Genomic DNA, 15,643 nt, shown 5'->3' with positions numbered 1-15,643 from the left:
GACCCATTGAAGAAAATCAAACAAAATTCAGATTCAGTTCTAGAAGCCTAGAATAATCAGCCGTGAAGTCCAGCATTTTTTTGATGAACACAAACCTAAAGTTTGTGTAACCTTAAAATCTGATGTGTTCAGTTCACACAACCCCAAATTCTTATGTACCTTTATTTCTGCAAACTCCACTCTTCCTCTACTGAAAAAATAGAAGAATGATAATAAACAATAACAATCACTTGGTACCCAGACAGGCTCCCTGCTGGGTCTATCAGACGGAATAACAAGGTAGGAGTTCAAGTAGGATATACAAACAGCTCTCTGAATAGAGGGATGAGGACTGCAGAATTCGGTGCTGTCTTATTAGCCTCCTGCCTGGGCTTCCATTGTCCTTGAAGAAAGTGAATATGAGATGTATCCACAAAGTAAGAATGCTACTAAGATTTATTTATGCCCACATGCAGGCTTCCCTGCTGGAGGAACATGCAGGGAAAGAGGTCAAAGCGTGAGGAGAGATCCACAGAGGTCACAACAAAATGGGGCCGCAGAGCTTTGGAAGGCTGCTTCACGATTCATTCTTCCTAACACGTTAACAGATGTTACCAGCCTGGTCTTTCTTTGTACATCTCCACAACAGAACATAATGAAGTGCTACACACAGTAGGCAAGGCATGTTTACTCAAGTGAATTTTATAATTCAATATAAAGAGGTGTCTCTAGGTCCTGCAGTCATTCTATATTTAAAATAATTGCATGGGTATTGCTTGAATCTCAAGGAAGTAGAGATGTTTCTGTATACACCCATGTAACCACCACCCACCACTGGACAGACAATATCTATTTTTAACATCTTAGAAAGTACCCTATTGACTCTATCTCCTCAAAATTCCACAGCAAACTTTCTCCACACCCCAGGCAAACATTTTCTGACTTTTATCACCATAAACAGTTTCGCTTGTTCTCAGATTGCTTATGAACAGGCTCATGTGGTACTGTTTTGTGTTGAGTTTTTGCTCAACAAGGATTTGAAGATTCAACCGTGTTGTTGCATGCATTAACATTCACTTATTTTTGCTGCTGAGTAGTATTCCATTGTATGAATATGTCATTCTCCTATTGATGGACATTTGGAATGTTTCCAGGTTGCAGCTTTTATGAATAAATCTGCTTATGAACATTCTTGAACAAGTGCTTTTGTGGACATGATACCTACATATAGAGCTGCCAGGTCATACATGAAGATGTATGAATAGCTTTATTTAAAAAACTACTAACAGTTCTACACAGTGTTTGTGTGATTTTACCCTTCCACCAGCAATTTATGAGAGTTTTAGTTAAGCAACATCCTTGTCAACATTAGGTGTTGGCACTTGTATGATTTTAGTCATATCAATAGGTGTATAATAGTATCTTGGGGTTTTAATTTGGACTTCCCTGATGACTAATGATGTTGAGCACCTTTTGGTTCAATGGCTTATGCCAATGGCTTAATGCCATTCCTAGGTCTTCCCTTACGTAGTGTCTGTAGTGTCTGCTTCATACTTTGCCCCACTTTTTATTGGGTTGTCTTTTTATTGCTGATTTGGAGGAGTTATTTACAGTCTGGATGTGAGTCCTTTTTCAGATATATGTACTATGAGTATATTTTTCTCACTCTGGAACTTGCCTACTCATATCTTAGCAGACTCACTAGATGAGCATGCTATTATTACCATATACATACATATATAGAAAATGGCTCACTGTTTAAAAAGAACTTTTGCACATATTCTTACTTCAGCATTAAAACAATCTGGCATGCAGGACTCACTATCATCATCATATTATAGATTCAGAAATTGAGGTTGAGAGGTTAAGTACTTATTCATACAACCAACTCAGCGGATTAGAGATTTTCTGATGCTAAATTCAGTATTCTTATGGCTGCATTGCTTATCTACCCTCTCTTTTTCATCTCTACTTCCCCTGTCCATTCCACAATTCTTTAACAAAAGCTTTTAGGGAATTCAAACTTATAGAAATACATCAATAAGATTCAATTAATAAATATGATGTTACAGGAGTCAACCCAGTCAAAGGTATAGAAAGTATATAAGTCAGATTTATTTTAACTTTTCGGTTTTGCCTTTTTATTTCACATTTTATTAATTTCCATTAGCTAAACTCAAGCCACATTTGCCTTAGGGCATGACACATTCTCTTGGCCAACTTTAGTGACTGAGATGCCAACTTATGTGCTAGCTTCTGTAACACATATTAGACTTTTCTTTAGGATTTAAGTCATTCTCTGCACTAAAACATGTGAGGTGCTCAGAAAGACCATCTATGGAGGTCTTTCCTGTATCACAGAGTGCTTTAATGTCATATTCCAGAGGCTGAAAGAAATCATCAGCTTACTATGCATTTTATTTACTACAGGTTTTGACTTCCAAGAGGGCTGAGAGAGGCATAAAATAAGAATGTTAACACTCACACAAAAATATACACATATTCAAATACACAAATACCTTCGGATCCTTGTAAAGAAAGAGATATCCATCGCGTAAAACAAAATACCGATCTTGAAACTTATTTCCAGATAGTATTTTAGATGGTTCTTCTTTGATTTTCAAGACTCCGTCTTTGATACTTTCCAGGGCCTTCCTCTCTGTAAAGTACAACATTACTTTTGTAAGTTAGGTGCATTTTCATTTATTTGGAATAGAATATAAAACCCTTCTATGTTCTCAGTTTGTATAATATAAAGTAATAAACTTGTTTCCTATCATTAAGAAGCTTATGGTTAATTTCTGGGAACACTATGTATCAGGAGAGTGTTGAACGAGTCATAGATCCAGTGACTCCATGTATTTATACCTATTTATAATTTACAGGCCTGCCTCTGCTGTCCCATTAGTTACTGCCTAATGAGCACTTGAACCATAGTTAGTCTCAAGTGAGATGTGCTGCAAGTAAAAAATATATACCAGATCTTGACGACTTAGTACAAAAAAAGTCAAAATACCACATTTTTATAATATTGATTACACGTTGAAACGATAATATTTTGGATACATGAGTTTGAATAAAATATTTCAGTAAAATTAATTTCACCAGTTTCTTTACATACACACTTTTAATACGGCTACTAGGCAATTTAAAATTACATAAGCTTGCATTATATTTCTTTTGAGTGGCACTCGTATAAACAATTCAATTACACAGGTAAAAAGAGAAATCTCTCCTGGAATTCTGACTTAGGAATCTAGAAATTCTTAAGGCATTAGAGAAATTCCTGTACATATGAAACAGGTGAGGGTAAAAAAAAAAAGGCAAAATTGCTGAAGTGGAGCATTTAACAATCATATTTCATCTTCAATACTGTCAGTGTCCCACACTTAGAAATCATTTCAACTAATTCTATTAAAAAACAATTCTTGGTAAGAACACCAAATTTGTATTTGTATAAATTTATCAATATTATCTCCAGTCCAAAACTTTCTCCTGGAAATCCAGACCATATTCAACTGACTACTTGAGAACTAAAGAATAGTGGAAAGAAAAAGACCTGAAGCCAAAGAGCCCTGACACGGTCATTATGGTGTCAACTTCTGCTTTTCCTGTCCAATAGGAGTAACAACACCTATCCTGCAGATTGTTGTGGCCCTCATATCAGATATCCACAAAAGATGTAGGGCGAGACGCTATATTAGGACTAGCAGCGTTAGCAATTTCATGGTATTAGGGTCATACAATTTTAAATACTCACGTATAGTTTCTGAAATTTACAAAATAATTTGAATGATTTTACAAAGAATTCTTAGTGTTAAATCTAACAATCCCTTGGTTTGGAGAAAACCTTTACTTATTCAGCAAATAATAAATGGATGTTCACAATTATAATTGGCATAAGAAAACAAAAGTTAAAAAAATAAAAATAGTTCCTCATAACTCAAATAAGAGCAGAGAACAACTACTTGGAAGCAAAACCCCTCAGGATTAATCACGTCACTGATCCTAACCACAAACTAACAAGCAAAAGTAATTAACAAACCTCAAGAGTTTTCAGGATGTTACATACTGAGCACAGATAACATTCTTTTAATCACAGTATCATACTAAAATAAGTTCTTTTTAGGAAGTTTGTGACTTTAAAATAATTTCTGAAAAATGTTTTACTAAAATTTGTCTTCTGGTACAATCTCTTAACACAATTCCATATAAAAATATTTTAAATGATACTTATAGCTAACTAGTTTCTATTTTAATTAAAAATAGCACTTTTCCAATTAAAAGACTTGAGGGAAGACATTTTAATACAACTGGAAGATCAAGAAAAAAGAAACATTATACAAAATAGCATTCAGTGAAATTTATATCGCATCAATTCATTCATTTTTTCATAAAGTACTGAGGGTCTAGTATGCACTAGGTTCTAGTAATATATGATAAACTGGATAGACATGGTTTCTGTGCTTCTAGTACAGTGTGGGAGATCAAGAGTTAAACAAGGGCTAACAAACAATGCTTGTACATCCTGATAGGAGAAGTATAGCAAGCGATTTAGAAAACATTTGGTGGGTTCAGCTGATTTAGAACAGGAAAGTAGAGAAAGGCATTTATAATATTGTCAGCTTAGAAATAGGTAAAACATTTTTAAAAGCACTAATTTGCAGTCAATTTGTGAGATATAGATTATTATATATTGTTTAAGCCAAATTCCATTCACACCTTCTGATTCTACCTTTTTCACTTAGACTTTTGTTCTAATTAATAAACATTTCAAATTTTACCAGTAAGAAATAATCATATGCCCAGTGTCTAAGTAAATCATTTGTAGGTCAAAGAAAAAACAATCCCATGGAAAAAATCATTGTTTCTATCTTTGGGTGCATATTTGTTAAAATTTATTTTAATAATCATCGTATGTAACTGAGTTATTAGCTAAATCTTGGAGCACACACATTACTAAGGGACTCGAGAGGAAGGCTTTGAGGGGAACACATGTTGAGGAAGAGGGAAGGACAAACAGAACTCTGAAATATGAAGTTCTATGATAAATGTTAAGGACTCAAGAGAATTTCTAAAAGCTTTCACAACGAAAAGTCTGTCTGCTCTCAAAATGTTAAAATAAGTAGAAAAAAATACCCACCACTTAAGGGCCAAAATGAAGCTACATACTTTGAGGGACATCATGCATGACTCAGGGTATAACAAAATCCAGGGTATGAATTAAATGGCTTCCAATAATTCACTTTCCCAAACTTTTCCAGTATTACTTGGTTCCACAACTTTGGGGTACTTCACTCTTATACGTTCACTCACTTCACCTCATTCTGGGCAAAAAGCTTATTAAGATATCTTGCTCCAGGAAGAATCTGGTTCAGTACAAAGTTTATGCCAGCTGTGTCCATCATATCTGCTGTCCAGACCCTGTCCAGGTTTGAGTTCAACTCTAGTTTGTTAGAATACAAGTTTCATGCCCTGCATGTCCCTTTTGAGCTGGAGTTTAAATTTCTGCTATTCAAATTTTGGCAGTGGGCCCTCTGTTTTATAATTCTTGAGATTCTAGCCAGAACTCCTGTCTCCATGCTATGCTTTGGGTTTCTCTCTTCCTTGGAATCTCACTATCTTTGTAGTCTTTCAAAGCACAGTGATCTTTCTAGATGTGAAATTTTCTAGCTCCTAGACTTCAGAGTACTAGTGTTTCTAATTCCACATAAGCAGTCTTTTTGGCCATGCCCTGTGCTAAAGTCATTCAATATACATTGGATCCCTTTGATTCAATCAAAAAGAATGATTGCACATATACATGGTCCATAATATAAGCCCCAGTCGTGGTGTAATATAAGTTACTAAGCATGGAATACTTCTATGTAATAAGAATTTAAAAAAGAGAAAGGAAAGAAAAAGGACACACCATGTATATTTGCTTTTAATTCAAAGAGAAACCAGCTAGATAGCACATAATTAATGTACTAAAAGAAGCCATTAAGTAAGTGACTTGGGAAAACCATCTAATATTTTTGCAAATGTAACAGATCTGAAGATTTAATGCACTCCCCAAAGCACTTAATTCCTTCAGAGAAAAACTCTGGGAGATACCTTAATAAGTACAATTTCATTTATTACCTTTTTTGTCTTTCATTCTAATCAAATTCCAGCATATTGTTATCTGTAGAGAATCATAAACCCCTCTCCCCTTCTTGGTGGTTGCTACGACAAGGAAGGCTCAGTTAGAGTTTAGTGAGGGGTCTTTACAGTTAATGCTGTAGGTAAGAAACCGGTATTCTTAGTTATATTGTGCTATAATTTTGTTATTAATTAGAAAAGCCCTTAAAAATCGCATCTATGAAATGAAACAGAACGGCCAAATTTATTTGAACAGAACAGAAATGTTACCAGGACAATGAAACTGACGGCCCCTCAAAAAAGTTTTTCCAAACCATTTGAAAACCTCAAGTTTTTATACAAAAACAGTAATTCCTGACTAGTGATCCCAAATCCCAATAAAAAATTGATTTCTGGAAGAGGTAGGAGGGTCCTGGGAAGGAGAGACAGGGACAGGGACAGAGAGAGGCAGAGGAGGAGGTGGGGAGAGTAGGGGGAGAAGGGGGAGAAATATAAACCTGGGATGACATTTCTAAAATATATACTCCCCATTTACCCTTCATGTCCTGTCAGTGAGCAATTCAGCCTTTGTTCTTCTAGAATTTCTCTTTAGAGTTCAGCCCCACTTGATTCTCAATGTCATCACTCTAACCTCTGCCTTTCCTACCTAACACCCGGATTCTAGGACTCCAGGATTCCGTGCTCTGCTTTTCTAATGGCTCCAGCATACTATATTCCTGTGATACAAACGCTTTCATCACGTTAATCCCCCATCCAAAGCTCTACTTTTCTACTCTTTAAAGTCATACTTTCCTAACATTAAAAGCTTAAATTTCTTTTCCTGACTTTTAAAGGGCTAAATAAATTGGGTTTCTCCTACTCATTTCTATAAAATATTAAAGTATAATACTTATAGTTCAGTTGATCATAATACACTGTTTGGAAAAACCAATCCTTGTCTCTGTGGCATGACTCAAGTTGGTCATTTGAATGAACTTGAGAGAAGTCCCATTCTCCTTGCTTCTAGACAAATTCTATCCCCACTTCCAGAATCCAACTCATTCACGAAATTTTTTCTAACTACTCCAGTTCATGCTTGATATTCATGTCTCTAAACTCTATGCCCTTGAATGCATAAAAAAGTCATATTTGTTTCATAATTTAGCTCTTAAATACATAATAATTTCATACTTCCTTTTTAAAACAACGTGTACTCTGGATTTTCTGCCCCAATGTACATGAAAGCTGACATAGCAGACTGACTAAGAGCATAGTCTGGATTGAATGACAAACCTTAACCTTAACCCTAACCCTTTTCCACATCTTCCACTGGATCCCAGGCAGTACTCTCTAAATCTCAGTTTTCTCACCTGAAAAATGGGAGTACAGACCATACTCACCCAGTGGACCGGCATATAGCAAGCTGAATGTATTGCTTGTTTAATGAATGGAGGACAGACATCAGTTTTCTCTGTACTGCAGAGTCTGTAGTAAGTAATACAGAAAGAACTACTCTTCCAAAGGTCTGATTATTTATGGATTGAATTTATAAGTGTTTAAAAAACTGAAATCTGATTTATCCTTGATTTCAATATAGTAAGTGGTGTAGGACAGGACATATGGCCTGGATTTGGAAAGATCTTGACTCTAATGCCTGCTCCTCCACTTACCAGCAAGTCAGTCACCTTGAGGGACTTACATAATGTCTCCACATCCTTATTTCTGCATTTGTAAATGGCCTAGTAAATACTCGTAAACAGCTCCTAAGGCTACCAGGAAGGTGAAATGAGATGGTGTATGCAAAGGTTTCAGTCCAGTAAATCCAAAGTAATTATGAACTACTGCTATCTCTCATGTCTGTTATCTCGTCTCTTATATATATGATCTGAACAGTGAGAAGGCAATATACAACTGATGGGTCTATTCTTTATGTTCTCTATGTGTCACCCTTTTTTTTTTGCTGGCAGAACTATGTCCCCAGGCCGACACATTGTCTGAAAACATTCTTTATCGCAACTTCCACCCTTCTCATGTACTCTAAGTGCTCAAGGACACAAATAGAGAGCTTCCTTGAGAGACATATATTTTGAAAATATACCAAACCAAGTGACATTTGGCAATATTTGTAGCCTAACATCTAAGAAGTGTGAGGGGATGGACTATAATTAGTTTTTGGGTGGTGAACATGATGTAATCTACACAGAATTTGAAATATATTATGCTGCACACAGAAAATAAACAAATAAATGAAAAAGAATAAAATAAAATAAAAAGTTCTTCCAAATTTGAAATGATGCCTATTTTCCTTTGTTTAGTATTGATTGTATAGAACACATGTATTCTCTATAATTCGAAGGGAGAAGAATTATGATATATTTCACTCATTGTATAACATTCACTCAAAATGCATTTAGTAAAATTTAGTTCTACAACTTGGTAGAAAGTAAACTGGACATAATAGCAACTTGAAAGGAATCTACTACTTAGGATAAGCCAAATATGTTCCTCTATTCCCAATCTACTTTCCTTTATGTTACTTCTATTGAAGAAGCCATACTTAACAGAACCAGAAGTCTGATAATAACCGTCTATAGTTAGACTATGGATAAGCAGTAAAAATGTAAATATACTTACAACTGGGGGATTGACTAGAAAAGTGCCAGAGAATCTGTACCATTTTCCTGATAATGCAGAAAATTGTAGAAAACAGAATACTACTTTCCCATTCTGTTTTTATTATTATATTAAATTATAACAAACTATTTTTAAAACAATTTAGTATACTAAATAATATATTTCTCATATTAAATTATGGTGGGTTTTTAGCATACTCTTAAGTACTCAGATAACACTTTAGAGTTTTCAAAATGTTCACATATTTTATCTCACGTGATTCTCATGCAACTTTCTAAAGTAGGGAGTACAGGTAATATGATCTAATTTTATAAATGAGAAAATTGTGGTTAACAAAGGTTATGTGACAAGGTTAGAATGTAACTGTACTAGAATTACACTTCAGGTCTCAATGTCTAACAGAATTCTGTCTTCTATCCTCAGATACTTCTCTTATAAGTAATGATAATGATTATCACGATTGCCACCACCATCATCCCCACAAAAACAATAAATGCCCAGGTGTCTTTCTTGACTTCGTGCACCATTTTACACCGTTAAATACTCTTCTTCCTAAAACTTAACTCCTTTGTTGATTTTCATGGCATTGCTCTGTCCTTGTTTTCTTGCAGCCTTTCTGACTGTTCCTTCACACACCAGTCTCTCTCACTACCATCCCCTAAATGCTGGTATTCTATGCTCAGTTCTCTAATGTTCTTACTTTAACACTAAAACTGTGTGATCTTGTATTCTCCAAAGGCTAAAATAGCATCTCATACAATGTGCTCCATAGCTATAGGAACTTAATTCCCTTCTACACATATACCCTTAGACAACTGACAAACAACTAAAACCTAACACATCCAAAACAACTCAGTGGTCTCACCACTGTGTCACTCCAACCAGTAACCTCTTCTATTCTCCCTATATTAATGTCTTGGGAAGCATCCAAACCAAGAAACCGAGGACCACATACAGCTTTCTTGGTAATAATCTAATGGTCATTTGCTTTGGAAGGCATTCTCGAACTATGTAGATACAAGTGAGTTTGCAGACCTGTGAGATTCTGCCAGTAGTTGTTCAGTTACAAAATGTTTTATTAATTTATATTTTTAGAAGTTTACTCAACATGTACTTTTAGTAATAAAAAAAATAAGAAAGACCAAATCTTGTTCCAGGAGGACAACACGTACAAGAAAACTTAAACAAAGAATGATATTTCCTTGAATGAGAGAGATTCAGTGTTGGAAGAGATGTCAATGATTATCTAGTTGAACCACTTTTCTGTGCTTGAAAGCTCTCCAAAAACATGCCAGACAATAGTAGTCATTTATTGCAGGCTGTGTTTGTAGTCTTATATTTAAATGGGTTTCAAACATTTAAATTTTCTGCTCCTTGTGGGTAAAAACAATGTTATCAATTCTTTAAATTTTCCACAGTAAATTCCTGCATGAACAAAGCTAAGAGAAATTTACCAATTGGTTTTTTCACTACAGAATTATATTATTAGAAGAAGTCAGGACATTCATAATCGATAGTGAATATCAAAGACTATTATCAATTTCCAAGAAAATTTGTCCACTTGAAGTGAACTAGGCATTACCTTCAACTTTCACACATTTTTGGATTTAAAAAGATTTGATGGGGAGTGGAATGTAAATTATTACAGCTATACTATGATTTATGGACTCATAATATTTTTGCTGGCATTTTCTTAACTCAGTTGATGGTAGACAGCTCAGCTTTCCAGGTCTGAATTTGCTGGAAGCAGTTGCATTTTGAACTATTCTATTCTAATGCAAATTTAATTCCAAAGCATCTGTCATATACAGCCACCTAAATTTAGAATCCCACAGAGATCTGCATTTGAGTTACATCTTCTATCTTAAAAGTATTTCTTCCCCATTGAGATCATTAAAATTTGATTCCCATGTATCACATTCTATTGAGGCAATTTTAAAGAGCGTTAGTGCTTTAGCAACATAAAAGACTTTAGCAAAATAAAATTATTTATTCTGGAACCTTACAGAAGCTCTAAATTTATGGCTTTACTTGTGATAGAGATGTTGAAACTCAACTCAATATAAGAGATGATAATAAAAGATGGTCTAATAAGATTAGCTACGACAAAGTCTAAACGGCAATTTAAGTGGATTTTTATTCTCCCTATCTCAATATCTCAGTCATAATCCATGGGGTAGGAAAGAAATTTGAGGACTATTATCTTTCTTTTCAAGTTAGTTAACTCCTCATTACAATAATAGCAATGGCACAAAATGTTTCTAAGAAATAATATGCTGCTTTTGAAAAGCACAGAATTGATTTTTAAGTAGAGGAAACAAAAAATTCACTTTCTCTCATATACTTCCGTAAAAGTAAAGTATGGTACCTCATTGCCTTAAATGAAAGAGCAGAAATTAAGTGTTGGATGATCCTACAATCTATTCCTTCTTATGATGTGCACGTTTTAAACTGTTCAGATAAAGTGAGAAAATTGAGGAAATTAAAACCCCTAAACTACTCTAAACCCCTAAACTTATTTGATAAAATTCTTGATTTAGCAAGGTGGTGGTGAAAACATAATATCAAACAAAAGTATATGCTTATAATTTGATACTTAAAATCAGAAAAACTATCATACAATTAATGAAATGCAAGTCACATATAGGTATGTAAAGATACATATATATCTGTGTGTGTAGATATCAAGATAGAGAAAGGAACAAAGACGGGGATAAGGAGACAGCAAAGTTTGTGGCAACTAGGTATCAAGTATGCGGGGACAAGGTGCACAGGATGTGGTAGTCACACTTTACATTTTAACAAAATGTTAACACATTAGCTATTTGTTATTGAGAGAAAATGTGGTTGCAACCAACTACCTTTGTTTCAAACTCTGCTAATTTCCACTTGGCCCCTAGGTTAGAATAAGAAGATACTAAGAAGGAAAATAAATCCTCAACATTGTTCTCTTTCAGGTGTGAAGAGCAATGTGTTTCTGAGATGATTCCTGTTTTTCTGCTAACAAATTGACAGAGAAATCACATTTGATTTACCTTCATCATTTTCCTTTTAGATCCCAATTTTAAGGAGTACTGGATGTAATGAATGGAGCAGTAATTCTGGAGTAGGTGGTCACTGTGATGGATTTAAGAGACATTTGCCAAGACAGAGATGAAGCAGACTGACTATCTCACCAACCTAAAATCTATCACAAAGTATGCCCCAGAAGAAGTATTTATAAGCCCCAGGTTGCTGCAGGAAACAACTACAGGAAAAAATCATGACTTAAGAAATTGATTTAAAAAATATACAGGCCAGAGCTTCTATAAACAACAACCCTAAATTCACACAGATGCAGAACTGACCAAAATGAAAGGCATTATTTTGCTTTGATAATCTGAATTTAAATCAAGCTCTAATTAAAAACATTTATAAAACTTTCATTAGCTAGAAAACTAAAAGTTTTAAAAATATTTACTTCATAGGTACTCCTTTTGTCTGCCAGAAATACATAACCATTACCATGAAATGGTTCAATAAATGTACTTGCTGATGGTGTTACTCTGAAAGCTCATTCCTTTTTTTCATACAAAGAGATAATTTCCTGGTACAAAGTACTGTAGATATCATCGCAACAAGTCGCAGATTGGTTTGGCGAACTGGGGTAGGGATACTACAGGACAGGGAAATGTTTTATAGCTCCCACTCAATTAGAGGAATGAAGGAGATATGAAAGGAACACAAAAGTTTGCTGACATTTTACCTTGCTAAATGTTCCATCCAAATCCCTGTAACTATCATTTAAACCTGCTGTCCACTGCTTGGGTTCTCCAGTTTTTATGCAAGATGCTTGTCTATATCCTACAGAGGCTGGATGCTTTCACAACAGAAGGACATGCTCATAACCCCATAAAGAGGACACACAGGAATATGTGAGGAATCATTATAATGCCCAATCTTCCTACCCTATCCTACTTTTGTGGATGGAAACAATGTACAGTTTGTCATTCTACCATTTTTTTCTTGCTCTTAAACAACGAAGATCTTACTCAGATGTGATCGCTCTCAAGCAGCTCAATCCATACACTGCTGATTTTTTTGCCCCAAAGATCAACAGCACTTCATGGTATCCTTGCTTTGGGTTATCCCTCACTCCCACCTGCACAAAACCTTCCTTTATATCACAGCCTATGAAGATCTTGCTCTTGTCTACTTTTATTCCCATAGCCAATCCACTAGCATTCAAACAAGAGCTAAGGTATTGTGTCCAGGTGTGTGTTTCAAGTATTTCACAACATGGAGAATTAGAGACATTTCAAAGGAATATTAGAATAATGAAAGGGAAAATTCTCAACAGAAAGATAAAAATTTACCTGAAAAAATGACTTTATTTTCTAAAAGCAAAGAAACTACAAGAACCTATTACATATATTTCATAATGTTTCAGGACTTAGTTTCTAAGTTCAATACTTTTTATCTTAATGTTAAAATGAAAGAATAACAGAATTTAAGAGTTAGAAGAGATTTCATGGATTATCTAAATTAGAGATTCTCAAGGTCTTGGGCCAGAAAATTCTTTGTTGTAAAGAGCTGTCCTGTGCATTGTAGGATGTTCAGCAGCATCTCTGGTCTTGAAACACTAAATACCAGAAGCACCACCACCCACCCCCCAAGTAGTGACCGTCAGGAACGTCTCCAGACATTGCCAAATGTCTCCTACCTGAGAATCACTGCTCTATGACATGGATGCATGTTGCATTCATTTGACTAGAGAGAATTTCTATTGCAATCCTTAAGACATATAGGGAGGATGTGGTCAAAATCAAATGTAGGAGTAATGAAGAAATTTAAAATAAGACAGAGGTCTCTAAAAAGCTAAATTTCCACAGCAAGAAGAATAATACCTATTCTGTTTATTTAGATACTAGTAAGACCAAAATGACCTAGAAGTTGTTACAGTAATTGCATTTTGTAAAAATACCTTCATGTAAGTATAATATATGAAGGGTGCTGTTGTGCACTGAATGTGAATGTCCCCTAAAATTCCTATGTTGAAACTCTGCCTCCCAATGTGATGGTATTAGAAGGCGGGCCTTTGGGAAATTAGGATTAGATGAGGTCATGAGAGTGGAGCCTTCATGAATGGGATTAGTGCCCTTATAAGAGTCACAAGAGAGCTTGCTCCTCTCATTGCTATCTGTCACACAAGGTTACAGGAAGTCCAAAGTCTGCAGGCTGTAGGAGGGCTCTCACCAGAACCCAACCATGCTGGGACCCTGATCTTGGAATTACAGTCTCCAGACTGTGAGAAATCAATTTCTGTTGTTTATAAGCCACCCAGTTTGTCCTCTGTTACAGCAGCCAGAACAGACTTCAACATTATCATGGAATCACAAATTTACCAGATTAAGCCTTACACTTAAGAACTTACTGACCCATAGCTATTAGCTAGAGAGCCTGCAATCATACTAAGTAGGTTTACAGCATTTAAGAGCTGTACCAACCTTCTATTTTTTTTTTTTTAATAATTAGAAATAAAACCAGTCTTTTCTCAAATGCAATATTTAGTAACTGTGCAATCTAGGGCAAGTTACTTCATTTCTCTGAGCTTCTTTTTCCTTATTTGTAAAATATAAATGATGATAAAACTCAAAAAGAAGTTAAGAAAAGTTTAAATGAGCTTGGTGTGTATAGAGCTTGGTTAATGATACCTCATTAATAAAGAATAACGGTTATTAATATTAACTATAAAAGTTGTAAATTTCATCTTATAAAACTTAAATCCTTTACTTTTGGGGTTGGTTTAGATACAGTTCTGGCAGGAAATCATCTTCTAATCTATCAACTAATGACAACACAACAGAAGGATCAAGGTTTCAAAATAAAAGTTTTCTGATATATCATACAGGTTCAGAGACTGTCTTTTATGGTTCCCTTGTGCTTGCTAACTTCTTATGTAGCCTTACACGTGTACATGTCTTCTCCCAGTTGGACAGGGAGTCTCATTAATGCAAGTGTTTTATTTTGTACTTATTTCTTTTCCAGTATCACTAGCAAATAAATGAGAATTATAACAAGCACTCAATCTCAGAGCTTGAAAAACTTGTACTTCTCATGTGCCCAGAGAACTTTCAAATGTAAATACAATTTAGGAAGAAGACTCACCATCTATCTAAAAATTAGGAGAACACATAACCATGGCAAAAAACCCTTAAAAACATAAAGTACTCCTTCCAACAACTTTAACTTGGTACCATCAATTTATCCAACTATTACTGTACTGCTACCTACCAAGAAACTCTGCCTTTAGCACTTGGTCTATATATTCTTTCTATTCTACAATACTACGTCAGTGGATTCTGTATTTAGCTACTCAGTTTTTACATTTTCAAATAACACCTGTGCCACAATAACTACCCTTGAACCACTTGAATTTTCGATCGTAGTTGGAATGTGAAATAATTGCACCTACCATTATAGTGTTTAATTGTGTCAACGGTTAAGAATCTCTTCACCACAAGATAAGCAGAGCCAGGTTCAGCTAATGAACTCCACCGAAGCACCTGCTCCAACACATTTTCTGTGTAGTGAAGAGGGCGCTCTGCAAAAAATAAAACCAAATCAAACTGAAAAAAAGAAATTAAGATATAATTTTTTGTAACTATAAATTTAAAAAGTCCTTTTAAAAAGATCTATATTCAACCATAAACATAACCATATCTTATGTTACACAAGAATAGTACTAGGAGTACATACAAGAGACCCTAAGACCTAGGTCATCATTAAGCATATAATAAAAGGCACTGTATAAATGAATCTGTGCAGGGGCATTTGTTTGCTACCCAACTATTCAAAAAAAATTCAGAGGTGCTATCCTTTAGATTAAATCTCAGAGATAAAGCTACCTTTTTGTATAACAAATCAGTGTCTTACTCTATCTTCTTTT

At 34.9% G+C, this 15,643-nt stretch overlaps 1 protein-coding gene across 12 annotated transcripts in view; it reads right to left on the bottom strand.

Moving 5' to 3' along the window:
• Positions 1-15,643, bottom strand: part of ARAP2 (ArfGAP with RhoGAP domain, ankyrin repeat and PH domain 2) — a 177,602-nt gene that overhangs the window by 23,148 nt on the left and 138,811 nt on the right. For all 12 annotated transcript variants that reach the window (XM_070612987.1, XM_070612992.1, XM_070612990.1 and 9 more), the window contains 2 exons: positions 15,170-15,298; positions 2,499-2,638 (listed from right to left, as the gene is read on the bottom strand). In XM_070612987.1, the coding sequence (XP_070469088.1) occupies positions 2,499-2,638; positions 15,170-15,298 (269 nt within the window). The remainder of the gene's footprint in view (positions 1-2,498; positions 2,639-15,169; positions 15,299-15,643) is intronic.

Source organism: Equus przewalskii, chromosome 3, assembly GCF_037783145.1.
Source record: "Equus przewalskii isolate Varuska chromosome 3, EquPr2, whole genome shotgun sequence".
Taxonomy (NCBI): Eukaryota; Metazoa; Chordata; class Mammalia; order Perissodactyla; family Equidae; genus Equus; species Equus przewalskii.
This window is presented reverse-complemented; position numbering and strand designations above follow the sequence as displayed.